The following is a 17,698-nucleotide window of genomic DNA, read 5'->3' as shown; positions in this document are numbered from 1 at the left end:
TGCTGGGCTCATGGTCTGTTATACATAAGCCCACTTCTATAGTCACTGTGTTGATCCCTCTCTTTGATGCCTTCCTTTCTTTCGCTGACCTCTACCTTTCCCAGCATGATGTATTTTTCCTCAAGAGGACTTCTTCTGACAATACTTCTTTTCCAAGGACTGACCCCTCCAAGGTATGTGAGATGAAGTGTCACCACCCTGGCCTCGAAGGAGCACCCTGGTTGCACTCCTTCAAGACAAACCCATTTGTTCCTTTAGCAGTCTGTGGGATAGTCAATACTCTTTGCAAACTACAGTTCAGTTCTTCTTCAGCTTTCCTTATTCACTGTCTAACTTCACATGCATATGAAGCAAATTAAAACACCATGGATTGGGCTAGGCACGCCTAAAGCTATTCACATAAGTCTAAAGAATAGGACTTTCATGGGGGATAAAAGTAGATGTGAATTTTTTAATTTATTTTCTTTTTTTTTTTACGGGAGAAGGAGCCAAAGCAGTGGCTAGTCTTTATTAGAAAGAAGGAAACATTCCAGCACATTTACACCACGTCAGTGGAAGCATGAGCACAATTAGGGGCCCACTCAGTGAGCTAACTGGTGGGGCACCAGCTTGTAATGGGCCCCACAATTAGGGCATCGCTGCGCATCGCCTTTGTGTAGCCAAAACCAGATCACAACATTGCTGTCTTCTTCACAGATGCAGCCTACTATTCGCTTATTGTTGATGGAGGGAACTAAATGAGGATCTTCCTTAGTGCCTGCAGCTGCCTTTGGAGCAAGCATATTGTATGGATCCTGGCCTTTCCGGGCAGCCATCATGACCTCCCGCTCCAACCCTGTCGCCTGATCATCATCGGTAGGCACACCACCTCCAGACGCCATCGAGCGCACGCCGCCGCCGCCATTGGGGCTGCAGGCCCTCAAGGCCTGAGCGGCCAATGCTCCAGCTCGACGAAATAACCTTGAAGCCATAACGCTCGCAACCAGAAGCAGCAGCAGGAGATTTGAAATTTTAATAGAGAAAAACCCCCATTATTTATTATTGTTAACTCATATCGAGTCAGCACCAGCTGACAGAAACCACACACACAAGAGCATGAAATCTTACTGTGTCCTGAGCCATGCCCACTACTATCACTATGTTTGAGCTCCTTCTTGTAACCCACATCAATCCATCTTCCTGAGGGGCTCTCTCTCGCTTTTGCTGTCTACGATACCCAGCCTGATGTTCTCTTCGAAAGGCTGGCCCCTCTTGACAATACACCCAAAGTATGTGAGTTAAAAGTCTTACCATTCATGCGTCTAGAAACATTCTCCCTTGTGCTGAGTAAAGAGACTTCTCCAGGCTTTCATTCACGGCCTGTGGGCCATCAAGTAAACACTCTGGTGGGGTGGCCAGGAGGTTCTGCTGGGAGGGAATTTTTGGGAAGCTGGTTCTCTGAGATCAGACTGCATGTACTATACTGAGCAGGAAGACCACCATGGCATTTGAAAAAAAAAAATAGAATGTGTAGAAAGATGTGATGGTTCTGCCACCAGAAGAAGCAGAAGCCAGGGCTGGATATGTCCGAGGAGCAATACATGAAGAAAGATCACTGGGATACCAGGCTCCCACTATGAACCCCTTTGCACAAGCTACAGAGGAGCAAAGAAAATAGTATGGTCTGGTGTTTGAGGAACTTGTTTTCGAATAGAGTTGGGTAAAACTTGCCTCATACAAAGAGCTCCCAAGAAGTAGTGTGGAGAACAGCGAAAAGAGAGGTCACCCATAAATCCTGGCAGGGTTATGGGCAAGGAACAACATGTCCTAGATCCAGCATTTCTGGGATAATCCCTCTTGACTCTGTGATTAGTCATGTTGTCCCAGAGTTATCAATAGCATCCTCTTTCCCTCTCAAAATTTCATGCCAAATTATATGGTCACCCTAGTCACAAAGCCTTTTCTAATACATTTTCTCAGGGGCAATAACTTAGAACATCATTTTCAATGCAAGCTCTTGCCTAAAAAGAAAGAGCAGGTGGAAGAATCTACTTTCCACCCTCATGAACATGACAGACATTGTTAATAGAGCACAGATTCCAGACAAAGCCAGAGAAATCTTCTCAGTTCAGTTCTCCAGGAAACCAAGAGAAAAAGAAGTTGAGACATGGGTTAATGTTGATTTTCCCTGACTGATCTATAACACATCTGTTGTAGAACTTCCTGAACCATCAAGACAAAGCCATAAAAGTTGCAGCCTGGCTACACCGATATATTTGTCATGGTCAAAGCCAAAACTATTCTCTCATTTCTTTGGGGGTTGGCAGTGACTCCTACCCAGCCTGCCTGGAACCCAGCTGACAGTTCTTGACTTCCAGGCAGACCAAACCAGCTCGGGCCCCAAACTGCTATTTTAGAGCCCTTTGATTGATGGCTCATGGCGCTGTAAGGAATAATCTATGCAGTGGCTTCTAGAATGCCAGGCCCTTCACTGGACTTTACATATCAAGTTTCACTAGGTTTTCTTGGTTTTGCTTTTCTTCTTCTTCCATATTTTAGTTACAACAGAAGGCACAATTCAGATAGAATCCGCTGAAATTCAATACACTGCTTCCTATAAGAGACCCTGAGTTCTTGATAAAGGAGGGGGGATCATATATGTAATTTAATAGGTGCTTGAACAGAGCAAGGAAACACTGAATGGTTCAAAATTAAGAAAGGTGTGCTTCAGGTAGGCATTCTGTCCCCATACCTTTTCAATCTGTATGCAGAATAGATCATACGGGAAGCAGGTCTTTATGAGGAGGAGTGTGGCATCAAGATTGGAGGAAGACTCATTAACAACCTATGATATGTAAATGACACAACCTTGCTTGCTAAAACTGAAGAACTGAAGCACTTGCTGCAAAAGGTCACGGACTGTAGTCTTCGATATGGATTGAAGCTCAACATCAAGAAGACAAAGATACTCACCACTGGGCCAATTCGCAGCACCATAATAGATGGAGAAGAGATTGAGGTTGTTAGCAATTATAGCTTGCTTGGCTCCACAACCAACAATCTTAACACCAGCAGTCAGTAAATCGAAAGACTAATTGCATTGGGAAAATCTGCTGTCATGAACCTCTCCAGAGTGCTGAAGAGCAATGATGTCAGTCTAGATACAAAGGTACACCTAATCCAGGTCATAGTCTTCTCAATTACTTGTTATGCTTCAGAGAGCTGGACAATGACTAAGGATAAAGAATAGATGCCTTCAAGTTGTGGTGCTGGAGAAGAGTCTTGAACATACCATGGACTGCCAAGAAAACAAATAAGTCTGTCTTGGAGAGGGTGAAACCAAGTTTCTCCTTGGAGGCTAGGATTTTGAAGGTCCATCTCATTTACTGTGGGCACATGGCCTGGAGTGATCGATCCTTGGAGAAGGACATGCTCAGAAGGGTGGAGGGACAGTACAAGAGAGTAAGACCACAGATAAAATGGATTGATGCAGTAACTAAGGCAATGGGGGTTGATTAGTGGAATCAATGAGACTGGCTTAGGACAGGGAAGGGTTCAGAGCTGCTGTACATAGGGTCTATGCATTGCAGGTGACTCAAAAAAACGTAACAACAATAACAGGTTTGGAAGCAGGAGTGGCATCCCCTTTCTAAATAACATGCCTCTGGAAACTCTATGAACTTTGATAAACGTTGATAGTTATAGAAAGGCTTCGGGTCTTTTGTTCATAGGGTCATTATGAGTTGTGCTCAACTGAAGGTAATCAACAACAACAACAACAACAACATTATACAAATAAATGATGAAAACAGAGCATATTCACTTTGACTAAACCTGGGACTTGCGTATTACTTGAAACAGGAGACCATGTGTCATTACAAAGACTTTCTCACCTCCAAAGAGAAGATTATACTAGACAGGAGGTCTGAAAGGCTAGTGGCTTAGGATTGGGCAAGACTCTAATATGAAAGTCAGTGTGGAAAGATAGAGAAGGAAGTGCCTGGCATGGAAAGGGCAGGGCGGAGGGTTTGGGGATATTAAATAAGACCTGGGAAAGGGTGTTTCTCCAATCCTCGCCACTGGACCAATCAATAATATCTTGATAGATGAAGAAAAGATTGAAGATGTCAATGACTTCATCTTACTTGGAACCACAATCAAAACACTCAGTTACCAGAAGTCAGGAGATCAAAAGATGTATTGCACTGGGAAAGTCTGCAGTGAGGGACCTCTCCAAAAGTAATATGTAGTACAGCTTATTGATGCCAGTTTGATGACTAGGAGCATCTAATTCAGGCCATGATCTTTTCGCTCACTTTCAGTGCTGCTGAGAGCTGGACAATGAATGAGGATGGCAGAATTGATGCCTTTGAAATATGGTGTTGGAGAAGAGTACTGAATATCCCATGGACTGTTAAAAAAACAAACAGATATGTCTTGGAGAAGGTACAGACAGATTGTTCCTTGCAATCAAGGACAGTAGATCTTCATCTTGCATACTTTGGACATGTTGCTAGGAAAGGCTATTCTTCAGAGAGGGACATCATGCTTGGAAAAGTGAAGGAGAGGAAGACCCTTCATGAGTGGATTGACTTAGTGACTACCTCAATGGGCTTGAATGTATCAAAGATTATAAAGATGGGAGAGGATAGGAAGGGTTCAGAACTGTTGTTTGTATGGTCTCTCTGAGTTGTACATGACTCAAACAACAAGACATCTACTCTTTATCAAGTACTATTATGAATGCTAGAGATAAAATAGTGAATAAAATAAAAGTTAAGACCCCTCTCTTTTTCTTATATACACACACAGGGTTGGGTAGATGAATGGTTTTATATGTATGGTAAGATTATTGGTGTTTTGGGAGCTCTGGTGGACTAGAGGTAAGAAGTTCTGCTGCACCTGGTTCAAATCCATGAACTGTTCTATAGGAGAAGGATGGGCAATCTCCCCCTGTGTGATTTACTGCTTCTGAAAACCCACTGGATCAGTTTCAACTCAACAATACTCAACAATAATAATATTCCCCTTTTGATCCACGCAGGTTTTCAAATTTCCTATAGCAAATGCCAAATTCCTTATTCTTGTAAAATTATTACTTGTAAATAAACATATCAAAAGAAAGCACTACAACTATGTATCACAGAGAATGTAGAAATGTCATCTAAAGGATACTCAGTACTTAATGATTCAACACTTTATGGTTTAAAATCAGACAAGTTGTCGGAGCTGGGTCTTTCTCCATACCTACTCAGTCTATATGCTGAGCAAATCACTTGAGAAGCGACACTAGATGAAGAATGTGGCCATCAGGACTGGGGGAAGACTCATCAACAACCTGAGATATACAGATGACACAACCTGACCTGCTGAATATGAAGACAACTTAACCCACTGATCATAAATTACAGCCTTAAATATGTATTACATCTCAATGTCAAGAAGACAAAAATCCTCACCACTAGACATGATAGACGGATGAAGAAAAGATCAGAGTTGTCAAGGAGTTCATATTTCTTAGGTCCACAATCAACATACATGATACCAGCAGTCAAGAAATTAAACAACATGTTGCATTAGGGAAATTTGCTGTCAAAGACTCCTCAAAGTTCTAAAGAACAAGGATATGAGTTCAAAGACTAAGATACAGCTGATGCAGGCTGTTTTTGTTGTTGTTGTTATGTGCCGTCGAGTTGCTTGAGACTCATAGCGACCTTATGTATAACAGCCCTAAACTCTGTTCTGCCCTGTGCCAATCGCACCGTCTCCGATATACCCATCCCAATTACCCCAGTCAGTGAATCAATCCACCTCATAGAGGGCCTTCCCCTCCTGCACTGTCCCTCCACCCTACCAAGCATGATGTCCCTCCAAGGCCAGGTTTGACCCTTTCCAGGATGAATCTGTTTGTTTTCCTAGCAGTCCATGATGCCCTCAATACTGTTCTCCAGCACCACAGCTCAAAGGCATCAATTCTCCTTTGATCCTCCTTAGTCACTGTCCAACTTTCTGAAGCATGACAAGTGATAGTAAAGACCATGGCCTGTATCAGACCCCCTTAGTCTCCAGAGAGACATCATTGCTCTTCAGTACTTTGGAGAGGTCCCTAACAGCAGACTTTCCCATGGCAATATGGCACCTGGCTACTGGTGCCAAGAATGTTGATGGTGGAGCCAAGCAAACTAAAGCTGTGAACAATCTCAATCTCTTCACCATCCATCCTCATGCTGCCAATCGGCCCAGTGGTGAGAATCTTAATTGACTTCCTATGCATCTGAAGGTTGGACAATGAATCAGGAAGACTGAAGAAAACTCTATTCCTTTGAATTGTGTTGTTGGCAAAGAACACTGAGTATAACATGCGCTGACAAGTCTGTCTTAAAGGAAATGCAACCAATGTGTTCCTTAGAAACAAGGATGGTGAAACTTGGTCTCAAAAACACTGGGGAAGTGTCTAAGAGGAGCTGGTCCTTGGGAAAAAGCACCAAGCTGGGAAAGATAGAGGGTTAATGAGGTGGAAACACAGTAAAGAATGGACTTGAGCAACAATGCAACAATGGACTTGAGCATGATGGAAACGAGATAGAAACACACCAACAATGGACTTGGGCATGATGGAAACCTTGAGGTTGGTGCGGGATAGGATCAAGTTCCTATGTGTTGTTCATAGGGTCACTATGAGTTGTAGTTCACGGAACAATACCTAACAACAACAGCAACATTGATTCACCGGAATTCTAAAGGTGGGTACAAGGGAAATCAAGTTTTCTAGACCACCTTCTTCCTGTTGTCTCCTGGTGAGGTCTTAGCCCAGCAAGCATGATAGTGCTCCTGTAGAGAATGCTCTAGAAGGAGAAATGCCCACATCACTGACTAATCTAGCATGGAGTTTCTTAACCTACCAGGAGAGGAATTTTCTCCCCCATTAAACTTTTCTGCAGCTTCACTAAAAAGTGCTTAAATAATCTGAATATGATCATCCACCTCACTAATTGTGCATACAAAATAGGAGAATGAGAACACAATGTTTTTACAATACGATTCTTTCCTGTTCAAATGACAAAGAATTGGGGGGGAAATCGTTCTCCTTTTCCTCCAAAATTAGCATCCAAATAATATTGGGGAAGAGAATAAATGTCAAAAGAAAAAAAAAGATCATGACTCATTAGAATAATATCAGTATCAAAAGGCACTCATTAAGCAAATCATTTTCTTTCTTTCTTCCTTTCTTTTGTTCAATCTTCCTTATAGATGGTCTCTTGGACAGTCATAACTAAAAGGGCTTTTTGAATAATAAGGATGTGACAGATTTAGATCTGACCTTCTTATGTTAGTGGCTGGCAAACATAGGCGAGGCAAGTCTTGTACTGCTTTTGAAAGAAATCAAACCAACAATGTTGTGCAAAACTCAAGTAAAGGGACATAATTTTTCAATTATAAGTGTAATTTAGAGATGGAAACTATGTCAGAGCAGGGCAAAGCCAACAATCAAGTCAGCCCTCACAAGGTCTACATTTTATGGCTAATTTGTGGCAACAGAGCATCCTACCTATAAAACCTTTTTTAAATTAGTATTAATTTTAATGAAAGTTTACAGAGACTTTAGATTTCCATTCATTCATTCATTCATTCTTTCTCTTTTCTCCCTGCCCATCCCTCCCCTCCACCCCCCACCGCAGTTCGCTCTTCTCTTTTAAAAGTAAAAGAAAAATTCTTTCACTGTTATACTATCCTTCCCCCCAAGTCCACTCCACTTACGTTGGCTTCATTCTGGACTCCTGTCTTGACAATAATACCTAATCATATATCCCTTGTAAACAGTTCTCTCCCTCATTTGTTTCAATGCAATATACATTATTTATCCCCTCTTTCTCAGTCTCCCCTAACCTCGATGTCAGTCTCATTTTACAACAGTGGCACCGTGCACTATTTTTCCTTTTTGTGACTGAGATACTTCACTCAACATAATGTCCTCCAGGTAGAATTATCTCATGAGTTCCCTGTTTTTCAATGCAGCATAGTATTCCATTGTGTGAATATACCACAGCTTCTCTATCCAGTCGTTTGTTGATGGGCACTTGGGTTGTTTCCAACTCTTTGCTATTATGAACAAAGCAGCAATAAACATGGGTGTGCATATATCTACTTGGGTGGTGGTTATGGTTTCTTTGGAGTATGTTCCCAGTAGTGGAATTGCTGGGTCAAATGGTATCTCTATTTGCAACTTTTTGAGAAAGTGCCATACAGCCTTCCACAGCGGTGGCACCATTTTACACTCCCACCAACAGTGAGTAAGGGTTCCGGTGTCCCTGCAATCTTGCCTACATTTGTATTTGTAAAGTCTTGAGAAACTAAGTTCCTTATGACGTTCCAGCCAAATCTGGCATGGTCTTCTGAGACTAACCCTGTAGAATGCTGTTACCTAAAATGTGGCTTGTACTGGAATAATAAAATAGGTACAATTAAAGGAAGAAAACACACGAAAATTATAGCATTGATGCTGCCTGAGTCAATTAGCTGAGTCTAGAAATATTTTCTTCTCTCTCCTTCCAGTCTCTCAGAATATGGATTTGAGGTCTAGGTTAGCAAATTACAGAGTGCATGTGTCTAGTCTTTTGTTTTCCCCTGTGGAGTGTGTTGCTTCCATTTCCTTTGTATCTGAAGGCACCTACTACTGCCTTGCAGAGAAACGGACTTGGTACATATTCCATACGCAGTGGTTGGAATGCATGGATGAATGGCGAGAGGAATAGGTGAAGGGACAGGCTACTGTTATAAAAGATCCATCCTTCAAATACTGTCTAAAACCAATACGTAAAAATAAAAGGATAAACAGTAAGATATGTACAAGAGTTCAAAAGAGGAAGGGGAGGCAGCAGTGGGGGTAGCGTGTGGGAGGGGAGGAGATCATTAAGATAACAAGATAACAGAGTTTGGTGAGTGGAGGAAAGGAGGGAAGGAATTAGGAAAGATCCAATGGGGTCCCGAAAAGATGGGGTAATAGTAGGCATAGGTCAATGATAATTCTATAAAACACAATATATATGAATGATCATGTGACAGAGGACGGAAACATAATATAAATGAATGAAACACAATGTATATGTATTTTGTATGCAAACTGATATATACATATACATATACATTGTTTATATATATAATTGGAAGGAGGAGTGGCATCTATTTCCATAATAACTTGCCTCCAGAAACCCTATGAACCTGGAGAGAGGATAAAAGGCACTCAAGCGTCGAGGACTCTCCTTCATAGGGTCGCTATGAGTTGCCTGCGACTTGACGGCACTTAACAACAACAACTACAACAACATATATATAAACTTGATGGCACTATTGACATAGTTCAACAGATGCTGCCCTGGACGTGCTTACCAGGTTATGCCAAGAAATCTGGAGGACAATTGCTGGGCCATTGACTGGAAGAGATTCATATTTATACCTATCCTCAAAAATTATGCTTATGACAAGAGTCCAGAATGATGGTTGAATAGTGTAGTGTACTCGGGGGAAGGGAGGGGATTGTACACCAATGAAAGAATTTTTCTTTTAGTTTTCAAAGAGAAAAGCGAACTGGAAGGAGGGTGGGCAGGGAGAAAAGTGCAATAATGAGTGAATGAAAATCCAAAATATCTGTAAACATTCATTAAAATTAAATTTTCTTTTTTAAAAAAAGGTGATCCATTAGAGTGTGGAAATAATAAAAAAATCACTAATATCACACACAAGTAAAATTATGAAGATTATCCAAAAACGACTGAAACAGTGCATTGACAAAGAACTCCTAGAAATATAAGTGGGTTTAGAAGAGGTTGTGGCACTGGAGACATTATTGCTGATATCAAATGGAACGTGGCTGAAAGCAAAGAGTACCAGAGGAATGCCGATCTGTGTTTCGTTGACTATGAAAAGGCATTTGACTGTGTGGATCATAACAAATTGTGCCTAATCCTGAGAAGGAGAATCCCAGAACACTTGATTGTGCTCATGTGAAATCTACACTTGGAAACACTGCATGGTTCAAATTGGGGAAGGGATTGCCTCAGGGACGGGTCCTGTCTCCATACATTTTCAATCTGTATGTAGAATAGATCATTCAGGAGACAGCACTTCATGAAGAGGAGTGTAACATCAGAATTTAAGGAAGACTCATCAACAATCTGCATTATGCAAATGACACTGCCTTATTTGCAAAGGAGGACCTACCTGAAGCATTTGCTGCAGAAGGTCAAGGACGGTAGTTTTCAATATGGATTCAATACGCAGCAGCAGTCAGAAAATCAAAAGATGCATTGCACTGGGAAAATTTGCTGTCAGGGACTTCTCCAAAGGGAAGGAGAGGAAAAGCAAAGATAACAGTCTACAGACTAAGCCACGGTCTTCACAATTACTTGCTATGTACCAGAGAGTTGGACGATGACTCAGGATGACAGAAGAAGAATAGATGCCGTCAAGCTGTGGTGCTGGAGAAGAGTCTTGAACATACCATGGACTGCCAAGAAAACAAACAGGTCTGCCTTGGAGAGGGTGAAATCAAGGAGGCTAGAATTTTGAAGCTCCTTCTCTCATACTTTGGGCATTTGGCCAGGAGAGGCTGGTGCTTGAAGAAGGACATCATGCTTGGAAGGGTGGAAGGACAGCACAGGAGAGGAAGACCCCAGATGAGCTGGATTGATACGGTAATTAGGGCATTGGGGGTAGGTGTGTCGGAGTCAGTGAGACTGGTTCAGGACAGGACAGGCTTCAGAGCTGCTGTTCATGGAGTCACTATGGGTCACAGGTGACTTAAAGGCACATAACAACAACAGGCCAAAAGAGCTCCCTATGAACAACATGTGTTGTTATTGATTGCCTTCAAGTCAAGCATGACTCATAGCGACCCTACGAACAAAAGGCCCGAAGGGGATCATGTTAATAACTCATAACCATCCTATGAGCCTTTTCCTATCCTATGTCATCCTCACAATCTCCAACATTTTCGAGTCCATTATTAGTCACCGTGTTACTCCATTTTGTTGAAGGTCTTCCTCTCTTTTTCTGATCTAAATAATTACCAATAATAATAGCTGTTGCTTTGTGCCATTGAATTAGAACCAACTAATAGCTGACCCTCCAGCAAGTTTTCAGATACTGTTAATCACATGGAAGAGACAGACTAGCTCTGTCCTTCTGAGTGGCAGTGCAACTCCTTACCATAAGGCCACCAGAGTTCCCTCTGCTACCATTTTTCTCTACAACCAATGTTGTTGTTGTTGTAAAGTGCCATCGAGTCATAGGCAACTCATAGCGACCCTATGAACGAAAGTCCTCGACACTTGTGTGACTTTCTCATCTTTTCTCCAGGTTCAAAGGGTTTCCGGAGGCAAGCTATTACAGAAGTGGATGCCACTCCTCCTTCCAAGGTTGTTTTAGCCGGGGAGCACCACCAAACACTGTCTACCATGGGGAACCATGAATGCATTTGACACATCAGTGTCACAGTGTTCAGCTTCATAGCAATCACAAGTTACCTTTGTACAGCAAGTGGACACACCAGGGCTATACCTCCTAGAAGAATGTTTGAACAAAAACAATGAAAAATAATGAAAAAATTACAACCAATGGTAAAGAAATTATAACCCAGTATGAAATATAACCACTTATGAAAGTATATTATGGTAATCAAGTATGATAGTATAGAAATTTAGCTTATAATCTAGACACATAGATGTTGTTGTTGTCAGTGTCTTTAGGTCTATATCTGATGTGACAGAGAAGAGCTATCCCATATGATTCTTTGGCTATAATCTATACTGGAGGCAGGTCACAAAGTCTTTCTCCCATGAAGCTGGTGGGTGGATCTGAATAGCCAATTCTTCAGTTAGTTGCTGAGTCTGTGTCTGTATATGTGCTGGTGGGTGGATCTGAATAGCCAATTCTTCAGTTAGTTGCTGAATTAACTGTTGTGTGACCAGGACTTCCTGAAGTTGTTTTTGTTAAGTGTCATCGAGTTGCCTGCAACTCATAGTGACCCTATGAGTTGTACAATAACTCTGAACCCTGCCGTATCTTTAGCTAGTCCCATTGACTCCAACACACCTACCCTCATTAACCCAGTTACCATGTCCATCCATTTCATCCAGGGTCTTTCTCTCCTGCACTATCCTTCCATCTTTCCAAGCATGGTTTCCTTCTCCAAGGACTGGTCCCTCACAGCCACATGCCTAAAGTATGTGAGACAGAGCTTCACAATTCTTGCCTCCAAGGAGAAACTTGGTTTTACCCTCTCCAAGACAAACTTGTTTGTTCTCCTGGAAGTCCACAGTATGTTCAGTACTCTTCTCCAGCACCACAGCTCAATGGCATCAATTCTGTCATTCTCAGTTATTATCCAGCTCTCTGATACATTGCGCGTAATTGCAAAGACCATAGCTTGGATCAGGTGCACCTTAGTTTCTAGACTTAAATCATTGCTTTTTAGCACTTTGGAGAGATACTGACAGCATACTTCCCCAATGCCATTTGTCTTTTTATTTCCTAGTTGCTGAGACCAAGAGTGTTGACTGTGGAGCCGAGAAAGCTGAAATCATTAACAACCTCAATCTCTTCTCTATCATGGTGCTGTCAACTGGCAAAGAGGTAAGAATCTTTGTCTTCTTGATATTGAGCTTCAATCTGTATTGAAGATTATAGTCCTTGATCTTCTGTACCAAGTGCTTCAGGTCCTCCTCAGTTTCAGAAAGTAAGGTAATATCATCTGCATAATGTAGGTTGTTGATGAGTCTTCCTCCAATCCTGACGCTACATTCCTCCTTAGCCTCCCGTAAGATCTGTTCCACATAAAGACTGAACAAGTATGGAGACAGGACCCATCCCTGATGCACTCCTTGCCTGGACTTCCTTATTAGAACAGTGCAAACTATAACTACCAATTGATTCCCATCTCCCAGCAGTGGATTGTTGTTATGTTGTTGTTGTTGTTATGTGCCGTTGAGTCGCTTGCGACTCATAGCGACTCTATGTACAACAGCCCTAAACTCTGCTCTGTCCTGTGCCAATCACACTGTCTCTGACACACCCATCTTAATTACTCCAGTCACTGAATCCATCCACCTCATAGAGGGCCTTCCTCTCTTGCGCCATCCCTCCACCCTACCAAGCATGGTGTCCCTCTCTAAGGACCAGTCTCTCCTGACAACATGTCCAAAGTATGTTAGACGAAGCCTCAGAATCCTTGCCTCCAAGGAGCCGCCCAGTTTAACCCTCTCTAGGATGAATCTGTTTGTTTTCCTAGCCGTCCATGGTACCCTCAATGCTCTCCTTCTGGCATCAAGTCAGTAATTTTGCTCTAGCCCCTGTTGCAGTAGACTGCTCTGTATTTCATGCATTGTATTACTTTGTACACGCCACAATCCTCGAAGAAGCTGCTTATACAATATCATCTCCTTTTACAAATGGAGAAACAGAGGCCTCGGCAAGTTGAAGGGATTCAGGTTAACGAATTCATTTGAAGTAGCACAGCATGCAAGCAGAAGGGCAGAGACTTAGGCTCTGAAGTTCTGACTTTAAATCCCAGCTGTGTATCACTGCCCTTCATGTTGATGGGTAGAAACTGTACAGAGCTATGTACAGGAACTATGCCCTCAAAGTGAACAGTCAATGCTCAATCATGGTCCATCAGTGCCAAGTCCAGGGAACTGAAAAATCCCACTATTATAAGGGTACAGTCTCTAGAATTTTACGTGTTGCTGTAGAAGCCAGAGGAGAACTCTGGTGGTCAAGTGGGTAGGAGCTGTGCTGCCAACTCAAAGGCAGGTGGTTTGAAGCCACCAGCTGCTCTGAGGGACAAAGAGGGGCCGTCTCCTCCCCTGCGATTTATAGCCTCTGACAACCCGCTGGAGGGCCAGCCAAGAGTCAGCTCTGATTTGATGGTATATAATAGCAGCAACTCTACACAAAAGAATGAAACATTGCCAGGCCCTGTGCCATGCTCATAGCCATTACTATGGGTGAACCCACTGCTGTAGCCACTATCAACCACGCTCTTGAAGGTCTTTCTCTCTTTCACCAGCCCACTACCTGACCAAGCATGATGCCTTTTTCTAGATACTGCTTTCTGTGACAATAAGTCTAAAATACATGAGACAAAGACTGGTTAGTCTTGCTTCTACGGAGTACTCTGGCTTTACTTGTCCCAAGACAGATCTGTTCCTTCCTCTCACAGGTAACAGTATGTTTGATATTCTTCAATAACACCCTAATTTAAAAACATAATTAAAAACAAAAACAAACAGATAAGTCTTGGAGAAGGTGCAGCCAGAGTGGTCTTTGGAGGCAAAGATGGTGAGGCTTTGTCTTGCATACTTTAGAAATGTTGCTAGGAGAAACTATTCCTTGGACAGGGATAACATGCTTGGAAAGACGGAGGGTTAATGAAAGAGATAAATGGCCCAATGAGATGGATTTTTCAGTGACTGAAGCAATGGGCTCATGTGTATTCGAGATGATAAGGGCAGTAGAGGATGGGACAGGGTTGAGATCTGTTGTTCATAGGTTCACTATGAGTCTCATTTGATTTGTCGGCACCAAGCAACAACCACCACCACCACCCTGTGGCCATGTGATGAGGGCCACAAGTATATATAGCAGCCTCTTTAGTTGCTGGAATAAAAGGTATTTGTAATAAATTGTTGGTTTTGAAAATTCTTTCACAAGTCCTCCAGTTTCATTCCCATCATCAAGGCCATGTTTTGCAACTACTGATCTTTCTGAGATTCAACTGATCTAAGATTTAACTGATCTTTTCATCTAGTTGTTCTGCATCTGAAAGTTGGATAATGAACAAGGATGGCAGAAGAATTGGTGCCTTTGAATACAGGTGTTGGAGAACAGTACTGAATATCCCATGGACTGCCAAATGAATAAAGAGATGTCTTGATGCAAGTGTAGAAATGCTCCTTAGAGGCAAAGCTAAGGGAACATCACCTTCCACACTTTTGAAATGTTAAGAGGGCCAGTCCTCAGAAGAAGATGTCACACGTGGAAAGGTAGAGAGACTCTCAACAAGAAAGATCAACAAAGTGACTGTAGAAATGATCTTGCGTATATAAGTTTGGTGAGGATGGCGCAGGATAGAATAAGGTTCAGATAGTTCATAGAGTGGCTATGAGTCACAGTCTTGACTCAAGGGCACCTAACAACAATCACCCTTTATTGTTTTTCACGTTTGCGTTCAAATCACTAGTAGTTATTGATATTTCTTGAGTAAATGTCGGATCAACTTCAGACTGTTGTTGTTAGGTGTGTCAAAGAATCAAGTACAACTCATAGTGACCCTATGGTAACTTTGAAGGTATTAGAAACATGGGTGGCATAACTTTTATCACTATAGCAACATGCAAATTACTTCAGTATGACAAACTGACAGATGAGTAGTGACGCTCTGGGGGCTTAGTGGTAAGGAGCTGAGCTGCCAACCCAAAGGCACATGGTTCAAATCCACCAGCCGTTCTGTGGGAGAAAAACAGGCAATTACCTCTCATGAGGTTTATGGTCTCTGAAAACCTGCTGAAGAATCAGCTACGGGTCAGTTCTGACTTGATGGTACACAACAATGCAACCTTTAAAATTAAAAAGTAGCTACTCTAAAAACCCAATGAAACCTTCTGTGAGAGCTCCCAGCTAAGGGCAGCAATCTCTGTTTTGCATTTTAATCAAGGCTTCTCTCATTATGCAGTTCCGCTTTTAACAATAACCCTGTGAAGATGTCATTATTTCTGATGTGTGGACATGAACTCTGAAGCTCACAGGAGGCTAAAAGACTTTGCAGCAAAAGCACCCGCTAACAAGTAGGGGGTCTGGGCTCAAAGGCTTGACTCCGGGTGATGAAAGCAGAGGTTCCTGGGAGCTTGAGCGCGCGGGTCAAAGCCTTGCACACTGCAGTTTGCTAAAGAGGGAGTCGTCCTTTGATTTCAGGGTTGTTTTCTTTCCTTAAGAAAATGCAACTGTCTTGAGGCGGGGTGAAGGATTAAGTATTTACTGGTCAATACATCTTGCATTTAATACACATGCGTTTGTTGAAAGAGCGCAAATCCTTTCCCACAAAGGTTTCCCCTGGGGCGAGCTTCGCGTAGCATGAGAGGGGTATCTGCAGGAGGGGAGGGGGAAACCAGACAGCAAAACGCACAAGCATATATCTGCTTCACATTCTGCCCAGAACTGGCAGTGATGGATCCATTCATTCTCCTCCAGAAAGATTCAGCAATAATACACACCTCATGCTCTCTCCTTAAGGCTCTCAGCTATACGAGAGGGAAGTTTGGGCAGATCCAAAGTTTGTTTAGCCTATATTACGTAAGTATTTTCTCTTTCTTTATTATTGTGGTTTGTATAAAAGTTCACAAAGCAAGGTGGCCTAGTGGTACAGAAGCTGCACTGCAATCCCGAAGGTGCACAGTTCGAATCCACCGGATGCTCTGTTGGAGAAGGAGGGGCAATCTCCTTCTGTGCCAGTCAGATCCAATTAGACAGTACACAATAAGAAAAGAAAAAAAAATTCACAAAGCAGATTTATTTTTTTTTCATGCAACCATTCATACATATATCTTGTATGTTGTTGTTTTGTACTGTCAAGTCAGAACCAACCCATAGCTGACCCGCCGGCAGGTTTTCAGAAGCATTTAATCACATGGGAGGAGATTGTCCATCCTTCCATGAAGCAGCTGGGGGATTCGAACTGTATGCCTTCAGGATTGCAGCACAGCTTCTTGCCACTAGGCCACCAGTGCTCCCTATGTAGAACATGAATTACAATACCTACAACATAATCATGGTGGTGAGTCCCCATCTCCTCCCTGTGATTCTCACTTCCACTAATCCTCCCAGCCACCTCCTTCCTGCCTTGGAGTTTCATTAGGTGAAGGCTGCCCTTTTGACCTTATATGGTTTGTTACTGGAATTCCAGGGTTTTGAATTCAAGTTTAGCTTTTCTGTTTCTGAACTTGGAGACTGCCCCTCATTTCCCAAAACAGACAGTAATTCAGACCTTTTCTGACCTGGTAGGTCTCAGATTCAAGTCTCTGTGCAGCTACTGGCCACCACAGAAGAGTGCTAAGAATATTCTCAATAAGGGCCTTTCTAAATACAATAATTAACCTGATCCTTAGGTAACTCAATTATGATTGGAAAAAAAATGTTAAATGCAGAAATGCCTGGAGAGGAAAGTAAAATCCCCCATGATCTCATCAACCACGTGTTATGTTGGTGTGTGCCTTTGAGTAGAAATCATAGCTGACCCTCCAGGGGGTTTTCTGAGGCACTAAATCACAAGGGAGGACACTGCCCCTCTGTCTTCTTTCGAGCTGCTGGTGGATTCAAACTGCATACCTCTGGGTTGGCAACACAAGTCTTTACCTGCGAGGCCACTAGACAACCACAATTTTGGATTATTTCTTGCACCAGTTTTCTAAGTATGCACATATATTGTGTGCACAAATGCACACGTATCATTTTCTACACTTGCCATCCTACTATATATGCCCTTCTTAAATTGCATTGTCCCTTGTTAAATTTTAAACATTTAACCTATCGTCATAATCCATCAAAGACTGACATTTTAATAATTGCATCATACTGAAACAAATAGTTCAGCCTTATTCACATCACTAATTCTATTGTTGAGCATTTCTAATTCTAGTTCCCCACTTCCCCCGCCCTTGCGATCATGAAT

The 17,698-nt window shown here is 42.3% G+C and overlaps 1 protein-coding gene across 1 annotated transcript; it reads right to left on the bottom strand.

The window, feature by feature from the left end:
- Nucleotides 1-581: 581 nt before the first annotated feature.
- LOC102855559 (cytochrome c oxidase subunit 5B, mitochondrial-like) lies at nucleotides 582-971 on the bottom strand. The gene has a single exon (XM_006896788.1). The coding sequence runs from the start codon at nucleotides 969-971 to the stop codon at nucleotides 582-584; it is 390 nt and encodes a 129-aa protein (XP_006896850.1).
- Nucleotides 972-17,698: the final 16,727 nt, after the last annotated feature.

The sequence above is a fragment of the Elephantulus edwardii genome, unplaced genomic scaffold (genome assembly GCF_000299155.1).
Source record: "Elephantulus edwardii isolate Elephantulus edwardi_28Jun2011 unplaced genomic scaffold, EleEdw1.0 scaffold00191, whole genome shotgun sequence".
In the NCBI taxonomy this organism is placed as follows: Eukaryota; Metazoa; Chordata; class Mammalia; order Macroscelidea; family Macroscelididae; genus Elephantulus; species Elephantulus edwardii.
Note: the sequence above shows the minus strand (reverse complement) of the source record. Positions and strands in the feature narration are given on the sequence as shown.